Raw genomic sequence first — 15,980 nt, 5'->3', positions numbered from 1 at the left:
TAACTTTAAAAAGATGGATAATCTTTAGCTATCATTTTTAATAAAAGTTTTAAGATATTAAATCTCTTTAATCTCTTCCTTTTACCAAGTTGAATATTTTGGACTGTTTTGTTTGTGTGTATTTATGTAAGAAAGACAATGTTCATTTAAGTTATCTGTCCTACCTAAAATAAATTCAAGTACTCAGATTATCTCTTAAGAGTACATACAGTACTTTCAATTATTTTTACATGAATGTCTTCTGTTTAGATATCTCACCATGGATGAAACACGCAAATTGTTACTTTTGTTGGAATCTGATCCCAAGGTTTATTCTCTACCATTGGTGGGCATGTAAGTGTTGCATTATTTATGGAAACTTTATCAGCCAAATAGGTATTCAAATGTACATGATATGCATATGGATCAGTTGTACTATGCATATTTAGATCTTCTTATAAAGCCATAAAGGCCAGTAGTTGTTAAGCTTTCTTATTTAATAGTAGAATCAGCTAAAATAAAATTTTACCCAGTCTTAGGAAGAACTCCAATACAGGGTGGCTATAACATTTATATGTAATTTTAAATTGCACACTCTTTTAAATTGAACGAACTTTATGGTCACCTGTAATACAGATAAGTGTTGAATTTTTCTGGTTGAAATTGAAGGTTTAGAGCTCTATTTCATCAACCTTCCCTCCTTACCTCTTGTCCTTAAGGAACCTTGAAGAACCCAGGGTTTAAAATAGCACAATTTAAAATCTAGTGCCAGGCAATCTTGTAGAAATTCCCTTTAGTGTCAATAGTGTTAATGGCTTTCTCTTTTAGATTTAGTGCTTAATGATAGACAGATTATTCAAAATTTATATTATTCAGTATTTGTCAAACACTTATACGTAGTATTTTGTTTGCTACTTTGTTGAACTTTAAAGTTTCTTCTCAAGGAATTTATAACCACTGATGTTAAAATGTAAATACTCACACATACAAGAATAAATAATGAAGTACATGATTTACTATGAATGAGCAATACAGACAGTGAACACTATTAGTATTTGTAAGAAAAATAAGCTAAGAGGCATTTTCTTAGAGAAGGCAAACTTGAACCAGACCTTTAAGTATTTGGATAGTAGATTAAAAGATTGATAGAGAAGGGAACCCGTGTTTGGGAATGACATGTACAAAGTTATTGAGAACGTACAAATGTTTTCTGGCCTGTGAAATCTCTTGACAGTATTTGCTATGCTCCTTGGTCAATGGGTTGATATTTAAGTGAATATTTAATATTACTTTTAATATCTCATATTACCTTGAGCATAATATAATCTAAAGTATATTAATTTATAAATTACTATAGCTTTTAATTTCTATTCTTTTTTTTTAGTTGGCTCTCTGGAATTATACACATCTATAGTCCTCAGGTGTGGGCTTGCTGCTTGCGGTACATGTTTAATTCTTCTGTTCAAGAAAGGCAAGTGATACTTTATTCTGTAGTAGTTTATTTTCATCTTTTCACCTGTTCATAGTTTATTGGTCTCATTTAAAAAGCCATGTAATGCCTTAGCCTTTTACAATATTTGTAAACAAGTATAATAAGAAAAAAATAAGCTATATATAAATAGGAATGAAACCAGGTAAAAGGGAGGCGCCCATAGCTCAGTGGGTAGGGCGCTGGCCACATACACCAAGGCTGACGGGTTCGAACCCAGCCTGGGCCTGCTAAACCACAATGGCAACAACAACAACAAAATAAAAAAGCTGGGCATTGTGGCAGGTACCTGTAGTCCCAGCTACTTGGGAGGCTGAGGCAAGAGAATCACTTAAGCCCAAGAGTTTGAGGTTGCTGTGAGCTGTGACACCATGGCACTTTACTGAGGGTGACATACTGAGACTCTGTCTCAAAAAACAAAACAAACAAACAAACAAAAAAAACAGATAAAAAAGATGAGGTTACAGTATACCTGAAAGTATTAAGGAATTTACTTGTCTTATACAACATATACTTTCTAGGGGTGGAAAAAAGCCCTAGAGCTTATCCACTGTAGCATTCTATTTTATAAATAAAGAGAATAACTTTCACTGAAATGACTGCAAATGAGTTTGAATTTGTTACTTTGCAAGTGTTTTATTAAGTTATACAGTATGACTACTGGTAACAGTGAGAAACATTTGAAATGACATTTAATTTTCTTCCTGGAATTAAAGCAAACATTAAAGTGAATAGTTAGGGAAATTTTATTTCTGGCCTCAGTTCCTCATTTAATTTTATTTTAAACATGGTGCCACTGTTTTCCTCTTACATTCAAATGAAAAAGTGTTCTTATTGACTTTGAGTGGCTATGATAGACGTTTTATACCAAAAAACCCCCTTTTTATTGGAAAGACAATACATGATAAATTAGATATTTGCAAAGATACACAATAAAAATAACTTTTCCATTTTCTCAGACCCCATTCTCAGAGGCAATCCCTATTAAATGGTGCCTTGTGCTTCCTTCCTGAAGTCTTTAATACAAAAATAAGTGTTACCTTGTCCCAGCCTATAAAAATAAAGTTACAAATAGGAGCATATCATTCTTTCTTTTCTGAATGTATTTTTTTTTCTCTGTATCATTATACCTTTAAGATTATTATATCACGGCATATACATATTTTAGTTATATTTTACAACTGAATAACATACAATATATACTGTATTTTAAAAACAGGTTCTTTTGTCTTACAAGCAGTGGTAGACTACTGGTCTTATGCGTACATCTTTGCTTGTGCTAATATATATTTAGAGAGTAAACTTTCTCCTCCCCTCCCCTACCTTTTCCTTCTGACAGAGTCTCACTTAATCACCCTCAATGGAGTACCATAGCATTGTAGCTCACAGCAACCTTAAACTTAAGTGATCGTGTTGCCCCCAGGTAGCTGGAATTATAGAGACCCACCAAAACACCCAGCTATTTTTTTTTTTTTGAGACGGAGCCTCAAGCTATCCCCCTGGGTAGAGTGCCATGACATCACGCTCACAGCAACCTCCAACTCCTGGGCTCAAGCGAGTCTCCTGCCTCAGCCTCCCAAGTAGCTGGGACTACAGGCGCCCGCCACAGCGCTTGGCCATTTTTTGGTTGCAGCCACCATTGTTGTTTGGCGAGCCCGGGCTGGGGATTCAAACCCGCCACCTTAGGTGTATGTGGCTGGCGCCTTAGCCGCTTGAGCCACAGGCGCCAAGCCAACACCCAGCTATTTTTAGAGACAGGGTCTTATTCTTGCTTAGCTCGAGCTCCTGAGCGCAAGCAGTACACCTGTCTCAGCCTCCCAGAGTGCTAGGATTATAGGTGTGAGCCACTGCACCAGGTCTGTAGGGTAAATTTCTAAAAGTGTTCTTTCTAGGCCAAAGAATATCTAATTTTAAATTTGGTAGATATTGTTAAATTGTCCTACAAAAAGACTACAAATTTATAATCCTTCCAACAGTGTATGAGAATGCCTGTTTTCTTTCCTGCTCACTAATACTGCGAAACAAATATTTATTGGACACCTATTATGTACCACAATATATTCATGATATTGGGGATAAGTAGTAAACAAAATAAAATCCAGGAGAGATAGGCACTAAACAGAATAAGTAAAATAAATGTTTTTGTTTTATTTTTTGAGACGGAGTCTCACGCCATCACCCTGGGTAGAGTGCCATGGTGTCACAGCTCACAGCAACCTCCAACTCCTGGGCTTAAGTGATTCTCTTGCCTCAGCCTCCCAAGCAGCTAGGACTGGACGCCACAATGCCCGGCCGGTTTTTGTTTGTTTGTTTGTTTGTTTTCTGAGACAGAGCCTCAAGCTGTCACCTTGGGTAGAGAACTGTGGCATCACAGCTCACAGCAACCGCCAACTCCTGGGCTCAAGCGATTCTCCTGCCTCCACCTCCCGAGTAGCTGGGACTACAGGCGCCCGCCACAATGCCCGGCTATTTTTTGGTTGCAGCCATTATTATTGTTTGGTGGGTCCGGGCTGGATTCGAACCCGCCAGCTCAGGTGTATATGGCTGGCGCCTTAGCCGGTTGAGCCATAGGCACCAAGCCGCCCGGCCAGTTTTTGGTTGTAGTTGTCATTGTTGTTTTGCAGACCTGGACTGGATTCAAACCTGCTAGCTCCGATGTATATGGCTGGCGCTCTAGCTGCTTGAGCTATAGGTGCTGAGCCAATAAATGGTATTTTAAAAGATAAGGAGTGCTATGGAGAAAAGTAAAGCCAGAGAGGAGGATGTTGTTTGGGAATGATAGTGGCAGGTAAAAAGTTGCAATTTTTAAATAGGTAATCAAGGAGGCAGAGACTTTTTTTTTTTTTTTTTGAGACAGAGCCTCAAGTTGTCCCCCTGGGTAGAGTGCCCTGGCTTCACTGCTCACAGCAACCTCCAACTCCTGGGCTCAAGCGAGTCTCCTGTCTCAGCCTCCCAAGTAGCTGGGATTACAGGCGCCTGCCACAATGCCCGGCTATTTTTTGGTTGCAGCCATTATTGTTGTTTGGTGGGTCTGGGCTGGATTCGAACCAGTATGTGGCTGGTGCCTTAGCCGCTTGAGCCAGAGGCGCCGAGCCAAGGAGGCAGAGACTTGAGGTGAGGGAGTAAACCATGTGGTTGTCTGGGGCAGTGTCCCAGGCACAGGCTACATTAAATGCAAAGGCCCTGGGTGAAAGACAACTTTACATCTCAAGGAACAGCAAGAAGGAGGCCAGTGTGGCTACAGAGGAGTGAGGGAATGGGAGAGTAGCAGGAAGGGAGCTCAGAAAGGTAAGCATAAAGCCATTGTTAGACCTTTTTTTTTGAGACAGTCTCATTTTGTCACCCTGGGTAGAGTGCTATGGCATCACAGCTCATAGCAACCTCCAAATCTTGGACTTAAGTAATTCTCTTGCTTCAGCCTGCCTAGTAGCTAGGACTACAGATACCTTCCACAACACCTGCCTAATTTTTTTTTAATGTTGTTATTGCAGTTGTCATTGTGTAGTAGGCCTGGGCCAGGTTTGAACCCTCCAGTCTTGGCATATGTGGCCAGCACCCAAACCACTGAACTACGGGCGCTGAGCCTTTCTTTGAGGCAGAGTCTCACTTTGTCACCCCTGGTCACCCCTGGTAGAGGGCTATGGTATCATAGCTCACAGCAGCCTCGGATTCCTGGGCTCAAGCTATTCTCTTGCCTCAGCCTCCCGAGTAGCCAGAACTATAGGAACCCGCTACGACACCCAGCTATTTTTAGAGGCAGAGTCTTTCTCTAGCTCAGGCTGCTCTGGAACTCATGAGCTCAGGTCATCTGCCCATCTCAGCCTCCCAGGCTGGGATTACAGGCATGAGCCACCTTAGCTGGCCCCAGTACTCTTAATTACTGCCGTAACTTAGGTTGGTACTCTGTGGCACTCTGAGCAGCGGGCTTGTCTCACCCCAGAGAGAGGAATTAAGCAGGTCAGGCATTCTGCCTCTCCATCCTCCACTGCTTTGTTTTGTTGTTTGGGTAACATATTCCCAAATTATTTCTTATTCAGTATTTTACAAAGTAGAGATAATTACTGAAAGTATTTTTAGATAGTTTTAGTGTATAGGTTAAGGAATGTTGATGACTTTCCATATATTTTTTGAATTATTTAGTGAATAATAAAATTAATGTTCATTTTATCAGTGTTAAAAATAGTGAAAGATTGTAAATGATTTAAATGTTTATTTTTAGAAGTCTAATCAAAAATGGCATATTTATAAAATGGAAAACTAAAAAAGAATAAAGGCCAGGAACAGTGGCTCACATCTGTAATCTCAGGACTTTGGGATGCTAAGGCAGAAAGATTGTGTAAGGCCAGGAGTTTTAAGACCAGCCTGAGCAACATAGGGAGGCTCTGAAGATATTAACCAGGCATTGGTTGGGCAAGGTGGCTCATGCTTGTAATCCTAGCACTCAGGGAGGCCAAGGCAGATGGATTGCCTGAACTTAGGAGTTTAAGACGAGCCTGAGGCAGAACCAGACCTCCTTTCTTAAAAAAAAAAAAAAAGCAGCTCAGCGCCTGTGGCTCAAGTGGCTAAGGCACCAGCCACATACACCTAGGGTGGCGGGTTCAAATCTAGCCTGGGCCTGCCAAACAACAATCATGGCTGCAACCAAAAAATGGCCGGGTGTTGTGGCGGGCGCCTGTGGAGGCAGGAGACTCACTTGAGCCCAGGAGTTGGAGGTTGCTGTGAGCTGTGATGCCATGGCACTCTACCCAGGGGGACAGCTTGAGGCTCTGTCTCAAAAAAAAAAAAAAAAAATAGGTGTTGTGGCAGGTGTCTATAGTCCCACGTACTTGGTAGGCTAAGGCAAGAGAATTATTTGAGCCCAAGAGTTTGAGGTTACTGTGAGCTGTGATGCCACAGCACTCTACCAAGGGTGACAAAGTGAGACTCTGTTTAAAAAAAAAAAAAATTAGCCAGGCCTAGTGACTCCCAGTTACTCAGGAGGCTGAGACGGGAGGATAGTTTGAAGCTCAAAGGTTGCTGTGAGCTATGATGATGCTACTGCACTCCACTGTGGGCAATAGAATGAGACCCTATCTCAAAAAAAAAATGAAATAAGAAAAAAAGAATAAAGAGGCCTGTGATATAGAATATTAACGTGGAAAGAGATACAAAATAGATAAAATATTTGTGTATGTCTAAGGAAAATTCTGGGAGTATATACACTAAACTGAAGAGTGGGATGGGTGGTTTTCGTATTCTGTCATACTTTTCTATTATTTGGGGCTTTCACAAGGGGTACATATTTCATAACAAAATCATTTTAGAAATTACAAATCAATAACATTAAAAAGTAAGCATAAATTTGCTCCTCAGATTTCTTCCAGTAATTAGATTTTTTAGTCAATCAATTAGCTTGATTGGGATTTTCATATGGAATTTTTTGAAATCCTCATTCAATTATAATTAAATGGCATTTCTTGTCCAGGGTTTTTTCGGAATCTGGAAATTTCATCATAGTTCTCTATTCTGTGACACATAAGGAGCCTGAATTTTATGAATGCCTCCCTTGTGATGGCAAGATACCTGACCTTCAATTTCAGTTACTAACCAGCAAGGAAACATTACATCTTTTCAAAGTAAGTGATTTGATTACCTAGTACTTTAATAATTTGACCTAGTTATTGACATTAGTGACTTGTTAAGGTTGCACTTTGGCAGTTTAAACCTCATGGCTTTTATTCTTTAAAATAGTGACTACTTTTTAATTTTAACTAGGCTTTATTTATAATTAGTCTTACTGAATATTAACTTTATTTGTTTATGGTTAATTTTTGTTTAGTAAATCCTAAACTGTCTTCGGCATTATAATAGAGGATCAAAAGTTATCCACAGAATAATTTGTCCATATTTTTCTAAAATCTTTGAAGAATAGTTTATCTGTTGTATCATTTTATACTTTGGCGAGTTAATTTTGTGATCTCAGTGCTTTGTTTATCCTGTGTTATTTAAAAGTATGTGAGGGCTGGGTGTGGTAACTCACACCTGTTATACTAGCACTTTGGGAGGCTGATGTGGGTGGATTGCTTGAGCTCATGACTTCAAGAGCAGCATGAGCAAAAGCAAGACCTGTCTCTAAAAAATAGCTGGGCATTGTGACGGGCACCTGTAGTCCCAGCTACTTGGGAGGCTGAGGCAGGAGGATCACTTGAGTCCAAGAGTTTGAGGTTGCTGTGAGCTATGATGCCAGGGCACTCTACCAAGGGCGACAAAGTGAAACTCTAAACAAAAAATACCATGTGGGAATAACAATGGTTTTTCACACTTAAAGGTCACTTTTTATGTAATAGTGTATAATCCAAGGAATTAGAATAGATTGTTGTTACACCTAATAGAATACATAGAAATGCATCTACATGATGATCACAGAAAAAGTAGATCTTTGAAACTATAGGTATCAGCTCGGCACCTGTGGCTCAAGCGGCTAAGGCGCCAGCCACATACACCTAAGGTGGCGGGTTCGAATCCCCAGCCCGGGCCTGCCAAACAACAATGATGACTGCAACCAAAAAAAAAATTGGCCAGGCGTTGTGGCAGGCGCCTGTAGTCCCAGCTACTTGGGAGGCTGAGACAGGAGACTCGCTTGAGCCCAGGAGTTGGAGGTTGCTGTGAGCTGAGATGCCACAGCACTCTACCCAGGAGGACAGCTTGAGGCTCCTGTCTCAAAAAAAAAAAAAAGAAACTATAGGTATCATCATATAAAACTTTCAAAGACTATTTTTCAATAAAATGACTATTTTAGTTCTGAGACTAATAAAGTATATTTTTTCTTTATTACAAAAATATTGAATACTTATAAATAGCCAGGTTTCTACTCAGGTCTTATTTTGCGACTTCTTCTAGGTCATTTATAGGTTATATCAATTCATGAATCAAATTTTTGTATTTTAATTATAAATATAATATTTTAACTGTGATCTAATAATTTTTTTCCCCTTTTTCTCCTAATTTCTATTTTATAAACACATATCATTTATTATTTTACTGTTTAGTTGGTATCTTCAGTTCATAGCTAATGTATTTACTAAGTTCCTGTGTTATAATACAGTGATTAAGTTTTCACTTTTACTTATGTGGTAGAAAAATGGACCATTTACAATGGAAGGGTATAGTTACAGAAATCAAAAGTCCTGCCTCACCCCAATGTTCTTTTCATCTAAATAGAATTATCTAGTGTTTTTATGTAACTTAGATCTCAAAGTATGACATACTTCATTTCAGAACATTGAACCTTCTGACAAAAATCTAATTCATTTTGAACTGAGTGTTGAAAGCCCAAATGCCGAAACTGAGTTTTTCGATAAGGCTTCCAAAAATCTTTCAATTAAGAGGTAAAAGATTTTTTTGTTATTGTGTATACTTGTTTTGATTACATTCGTTTTATGAGTAATTCAAATGCATCCCCAGTTGTTCCTTTGACCTACTTTGCGTCTTTGCTTTCAGTGTATTCATTCATATTCACCAGACAGATGACAATTTTAATGAAATGACAATTCCCAATATGGTTTTCATTTGAGTTAAATTATTAATAGCAAAAACAAAAAGTTATTTGTCAAGAAATTAGTTGCTTTCTGTCACTCCAAAAAGAAACTCTATGCCTGTCCCAGTTCTCCTCTTCCCCAACCCCTGGAGACCACTAATGTACTTTCTATCTCTATGGATTTGAAATACATGAAATCATGCAGTACGTGGCCTTTATGTCTGGGCTCTCATCATGCTTTCGGGGTTCATCCATGTTGTTTAATATGTATCCGTTCTCCACTTGTTTTTGTGTTTAAATGATACTGCATTATATGATTGTGTACCACATTTTGTGTATCCTTTTGTCAGTTGATAGACAGGGGCAATGACTTTTAAATACTAAATTATAAATTCAACCTTAGTGTATCTGCAATTATAATTGATAATGTCAAGATTATACAAGGTATGAATAGAATGATGTGTAAATTATTTGTCAGCATTTCATGCAAGTGTAATTATTTTCTAAGGCCCTTTCTGGCACTGGCTTTATGAAATATGAGAATATAGTTTTTTTGTTTCTGTTTTGTTTGCAGTTTTTTTTTTTTTGGCCGGGGCTGGGTTTGAACCCGCCGCCTCCGGTATACGGGGCCAGTGCCCTACTCCTTTGAGTCACAAGTGCCGCCCTATTTTGTTTCATTTTGTTTTGTTTTTAAGACTAGTCAAGTGCAGTAGGGAGGTGGGGGAAAAGAGTAGAACAAGGACTTCAATCTGTAACTGACTTGTGAACAGTAAAGTGAGATAACTCACTATTTTGGACCAGCCTATGTAGTATTTTTATCAGTAAAATTTAATTTGTTATGCATTAGTTTAAATTTTGAATCAGAACAATATTAGACAGATAGGAAATTATTTGCCACCTTTTTTTTTTTTTTGAGAAAGTCTCACTTTGTCACCCTCAGTAGAGTGCTATGGCATCATAGCTCACAGCAATTTCAAACTCTTGGGCTCAAGTGATTGTCTTGCCTTAGCTTCCCAAGTAGCTGGGACTATAGTCACCCGCCACAACACCTAGCTATTTTTAGAGACAAGGTCTTGTTCAGGTTGGTCTCCAACCTATGAGCTCAGAGCAGTCGGCCTCCCAGAGTACTAGGTTACAGGCGTGAGCCACTGCGCCCAGCTTATTTGCCACATGTAATGATTATGTTTTGAATTTATTTCAGTATGCAGTATTTGAAAAATGTCAATATACAAAGGAAAAGAAATAATTATAATTGAGTCAATATATTTTAAAGCTGTTTTTATAATTTAGCTGACATTGTATCTTAATATAAATCACTACTAAAATTATGTTCTTGTGGAAAAAAGAATGAAAATTTCTTAGAGAGAAGTATCCTGTTTTTGTGCAGTGCCTTCTATCCTTTCCTTATAGTTTTATTTATTTATTTATTTATTTATTTTTAGAGACAGAGTTTTTACTTTGTTGCCCTCGGTAGAGTACTGTGGCATCACAGCTCAGAGCAACCTCCAGCTCTTGGGCTTGGGTGATTCTCTTGCCTCAGCTTCCTGAGTAGCTGGGACTACAGGTGCCCGCATAATGCCCAGCTATTTTTTGTTGTAGTTTGGCCAGAGCCAGGTTCGAACCTGCCACCCTTGGTATATGGGGCCAGTGCCCTACTTAGTGAGCCACAGGCACTGCCCTTCTTGTAGTTTAAAATCTGTACCTGTCAGGTAAACTATTATAAAACAACTTCTCTGCCTAAGAAAAACTTTTAAAACAAATACACTTGAAAAAAATTAAATAAGGGTTTATGACTTCTTGTATCAGTATATCCTCTTTTATGGTAAAGAAGATATTATTGCCTTGTATTAGTTATGGTTCTCCAGAGAAACAAAAACAATAGGGTATGTGTATACAAAGAGAGAGAGGTTTAAATAGTTGGCTCCTATAATTGCAGAGATTTGGCAAGTCTGTAGGGTAGGGTGGTAGGCTGGAGACCCAGGTGAGAGTTACAGTTTAAGTCCAAAGGCAGTTTCCTGGCAGAATTCCCTTTCTGTCCAGGGGAGTCAGTCTTTCTCTTTTAAAGCTTTTAAATGATCGATTGGATGAAAGCCACCCAATATTATGAAGGGTAATGTGTTTTATTTGAAGTCTACTGATTTAAATGTTGATCTTATCTACAAAATACCTTCATAGGTAGAAACATCTAGAACAGAGGTTCTTAGCCTATAGGTTGCAACTTCTTTGGGGGTCCAATGACCGTTTCACAGGGGTTGCCTAATATCAGTATTTATATTACGATTCATAACAGTAGCAAAAATTACAGTTATGAAGTAGCAACAAAAATAATTTTATGGATGGGGTTACCACAACATGAGGAACTGTATTAAAGGGTCACGACATCTGGAAGGTTGAGAACCACTGATCTAGAATAATGTTGACCAAATATCTGGGTATTGTGGTCTAGCTATCACATACAAATAACCATCGTAACCCTATTTTAGCTTTTGCAATTTATGTGCCAGGTGACGTGCTGAGGGCTAGGGATAAGGTAGTATATACAACAAATGTGGAATTGGTCCCTTCTCTCATGAAATTTATAGTCCAGTGATGGAATGTTGTATATTTAAGAGCTTTATAAATTATATTTAATAACTTCAGTTAAAAGTTGCTTAAAAATACTGCTTTCTTGGATGTTCCAGGAGAGCTTGTGGACCTACTACAGACCCACATGCCTAAACACACCATGCAGACATTCATTGCAAAATACCTCACACAGAAAATACTGTGGAGTGTCTGCCTCTCCAGACTACTAGGGTTTGAAGCAAAGGTCTCCTCTACTGTTTGATCTTCAGATTTACCTGGGGATTTCTGTTGTTCTACCTGCTAGGGAGAATTCAGCTTGCATGAAACAGGATACAGGGTGCTTTCTTAGGGACCCATTAATTCTAAGCACGCTTAGCTTCATTCTGGCTTATCTTTTCATTTCCCTGGTGCATCCTGATGAGACTTTATCTAGGGTAGGATATTAAAAAATATGATGCATATAATTAACCAAGTCTTTAGTCACAAACACTAATTTCACCTTTTGAAACTTAGTACCAACACTCAGAATCTTTCTGTGTTCTGCTGAGTTATGCCATCTTTGACACAATACTTCCATGTCTCAAAGTACTTTTCCACCACAGATGTAAGTATGGAAAATATAATTCCTTATTTGGTGTAATAGCGTGTTTAATACAGTGAGTTGCATCTCTATAACCAGATTATAATATTTTTGACAACAAATGCAGTCTTGTTTATTTCTCCATTCATCGAAGTGATCAACGAGAAATAATTGCTGATTTATTGTGACATAAATAATATAAGGTTGAACTTGCCATGATCAAGCAAATGGGATAGTTTAATAAGTATGAGTCTGACTGGGGCATCTTTCCTAGTCAGCTAACATTGACCTGAAAAAAAAATAATTTGTGATTGTGAGGTACTAAATTAAGTGATCCAAATACTGTTAATTATTAAAAGACTTTATTCAATTTCAAGAAGAAAGAACACTAGATTACTGAAGGATTTTCTTTTCTCTTTTTTTATTCTTTAGGTCTTCCCAAAAGTCAACTGCTGGGAAAATGCCAATAAGTGATCATGATTCTGGTGTTGAAGATGAAGATTTTTCCCCAAGACCAATTCCTAGTCCTCATCCATTGAGTCAAAAGGTGTCACTCATGATATGTGAATTCATCTTTGTGATTAGAGACAGAAAAGTCTCATTGTGTCAAAAGACTAAATAATACTACCTAAAATTTATAGTCATTCTGGCCAGGCGCAGTGGTTCACATCTGTAATCCCAGCCCTTTGGGAAGCCAAGGCAGGAGGATTGCTTGGGGCTAGGAGTTTGAGGCTGTAGGGAACTATGATAGTGCTGCTGCAGTCCAGCCTTGGAGACAGAGGAAGATCCTGTCTCTTGACAAAAAACAAAAAGTATCGTCTGAAGATATATCTAGCTATCTATATCTATATGGTTATATCCATATAGAGAGAGATAAATACCTCATGAGTAACTACAATTATTGTTATATGTATTTAAATGTACATATGTATACATGTAATATTATATGTAATAAGTACACATAATTATTTCCCAAGAAAACTAAGGTTTTCTTGGAGGTTTAAACGTAGATTGGTTAAATTATCTGTCCAACATCATACAACTAGTATGTAATAAAGCTGGGATTCTAGTCTAGGAGGTTTGTTTTTTTAATCTGGTGTTTAGCGTTCTATACTACCTCCAGAGCTTGACATTGGTTTTCATTTCCGTATTCTGGGACAGCATTCTACCTACTTTCAGAGGTTAATTATTAATAATCCCATCATAATTTTTTGATTGCTGCCAACCAATGGGTTATTTTAGAATTGTTGTTTACCTTAGCTGGACTAATTTTTTTTATTTTAGAAGAAAAAGGAATGAGAAATATTTTTTAAAATTAATATCAAATAATCAAATTTATCACAGCGAATATTTTGTTTACTCTTTTCTGCTTTCTTCCAACTCTTTTTGTTGATATCAGTAGAAGGAATAATGGTGGGTTACTTTATTTAGCAGAGAAATATTTATTGGAAGATCCTTTGTTATTTAAGGTACATAAATATTTGCCACTAAATCTGTCAAAGCATTCTACCTGTGATAACTTTTTTACAGACAGAAGTTTTTTTTTTTTTTTGAGACTGAGCCTCAAGCTATCCCCCTAGGTAGAGTGCCATGGCATCACGCTCACAGCAACCTCCAACTCCTGGGCTCAAGCGAGTCTCCTGCCTCTGCCTCCCAAGTAGCTGGGACTACAGGCGCCCGCCACAACGCCTGGCCATTTTTTTTTGGTTGCAGCCATCGTTGTTGTTTGGCGGGCCCGGGCTGGGGATTTGAACCTGCCACCTTAGGTGTATGTGGCTGGCGCCTTGGCCGTTTGAGCCACAGACGCCGAGCCCAGACAGAAGTTTTAAAAAAAAAAGTCTATCGTATAAAACAGCTTTTCATACTGTGTCCTGTGATATAAGCAATGCTAGTTTTCTAATAAAAAGAGTTCCATTATTAAACAAGTTTAAGAAATGCTTTAATCTTTGAGGGCAAGGACTTTGTTTATTTTGCTCATAATTGTATTCCTAGTGCCTAGCACATGGAAGATCCCCAGAAAATACTTGCTGATAGTCTAAATAAAGAATGAACAGGCCAATAGTCTGAATATAAAGAATGAATAGGCCAGACGTGGTGGCTCACACCTATAATCCTAGCATTCTGGGGGCCAAGTCAGGAGGATTACTTGAGCTTAGGAGTTCAAGACCAGCCGGAGCAAGAGTGAGATACAGTCTCTACTAAAAGTTGAAAAATTAGCTGGGTGGGTGGCATATACCTGTATTCCGAGTTATTCAGGAGTTTCAGGATTGTCTGAATCCAGGAGTTTGAAGTTGCTATGAGATACGATGATGCCAGGGCACTCTAGCCTGGGCAACAGAGTGAGACTCTGTCTCGAGGAAAAAAAAAAGGATGGACATTTTTTAACATGTAATTAGGTATAATCTGGGAAATACTGGTCTAAGGAAAATAAAACGTATGTCTTTCTCTTTAAAAATACCTTTTTCCTTTTTCTTTATTATTTATAGGTTTCTAAGATTCAGCCATCAGTTCCTGAACTTTCGCTTGTGTTGGATAGCAATTTCATAGACTCAAACTCTCCACCTAATCCACTAGAAATAGAAAATAATGAAAATCCTCCTTCGTTGATTAACCAGTCTGAACACCTGAAGCCTTTGCAGCCCCAGCTTTATGATGAGAAACACAGCCAAGAAAGTGAAGCTGAAGAGCTTTCCTTGAGAGGAATATCAAATCAGTTAAACCAGGGCACTGCTTTTTTGAGACACAGCAAAGTAAGACAGCCATCTGGATGTAAGAAGGGGAACCTCCATGTCAAGAACAGTGTTAAACCATCTTCTCATAATGGGCTATCTCATGGTGTGTGTGAAAAGTTTCAGTCAGTTTCTTCTGGAAATGTACACCAAGAAGAGCAACCTGTAAGACCCTCCACATTTAATTCAAGGCAATCTTCTCTTGCCCCACAGTCCTACTCACACAATTTTGTTTTTTCATCCCATAATTCAAGACAACCAATGGAACTTCAGATATCTTCTCCTCCCACACCATCATACTATTCAACAAATGTTTGCAGTTGTTGTCAGTATCATAGGCATATTCAGTATAGTCCAATCAGTTCTTGGCAAGGAATAAATACATTTGAATCTATTCAAGACCTTCAGCCTGAAGCCCTTCAAAAGCACTCACTATTTTACCCAAGTGGATGTCCGGCTCTGTATCATAATGCATTCTGTTCTTCAAGTAGTCCTATGGCCTTGAGATCTCAGGGAGGCATGGACAGTTGTTCTCCCCACAGCAATGTTGAGCCATTACCTGGGGCAAGACTGCCTTCACATATGGACTCATGTACCCCACAGCCTTGCACAGTGTGTGTGCACACATCCAAGACTGAGTCAGATAATGGAATGATGGGACTATCTCCAGATGCATATCGGTTCCTCACTGAGCAAGACAGACAACTGAGACTACTTCAGGCACAGGTTTGCTTGGAGCTTTCTTAGTTATGTTAAATTTTGGTATTAATATTGTTCCTTAAAACTGGCAAATTTCTTTAGTAATTACATTTTATGGAATGGCACTGTAGAATGTCAGAACTAGAGGGGGCCATGGAAACTGAATTCTAGTCCCTCTTGTTTGACAGACAAGTAAAATGTGGATTAGACAGAATAATTTAACCCAGTGCCACATTGCTAGCTGCGAGTATAAGGTTCTTCATTGCTGCCTTGTTTGCAATAGCAGAAACTTCATATTGAAATAGTCAGAAAAATAATTGGAAAATTTGGTGTTCATCTTACAACAGAAACCTGTGCAGAATAAGGCAGTGCTATATGTATTAATATAGAAAATGTCTAAGTTACTTTAAAAAAAAAAAAAAA

At 38.3% G+C, this 15,980-nt stretch overlaps 1 protein-coding gene across 4 annotated transcripts in view; it reads left to right on the top strand.

The window, feature by feature from the left end:
- Window positions 1–15,980, top strand: part of STIL (STIL, centriolar assembly protein) — a 58,877-nt gene that overhangs the window by 14,838 nt on the left and 28,059 nt on the right. For all 4 annotated transcript variants that reach the window (XM_012812473.1, XM_012812472.1, XM_012812471.1 and 1 more), the window contains 6 exons: window positions 250–333; window positions 1,364–1,450; window positions 6,933–7,083; window positions 8,726–8,835; window positions 12,562–12,676; window positions 14,616–15,584. In XM_012812473.1, the coding sequence (XP_012667927.1) occupies window positions 250–333; window positions 1,364–1,450; window positions 6,933–7,083; window positions 8,726–8,835; window positions 12,562–12,676; window positions 14,616–15,584 (1,516 nt within the window). The remainder of the gene's footprint in view (window positions 1–249; window positions 334–1,363; window positions 1,451–6,932; window positions 7,084–8,725; window positions 8,836–12,561; window positions 12,677–14,615; window positions 15,585–15,980) is intronic.

This window comes from Otolemur garnettii, unplaced genomic scaffold (genome assembly GCF_000181295.1).
Source record: "Otolemur garnettii isolate 467f Iridium unplaced genomic scaffold, OtoGar3 scaffold00210, whole genome shotgun sequence".
In the NCBI taxonomy this organism is placed as follows: domain Eukaryota; kingdom Metazoa; phylum Chordata; class Mammalia; order Primates; family Galagidae; genus Otolemur; species Otolemur garnettii.
The sequence above is the reverse complement of the archived record's forward strand: the minus strand, read 5'-3'. Positions and strand labels throughout refer to the sequence as shown.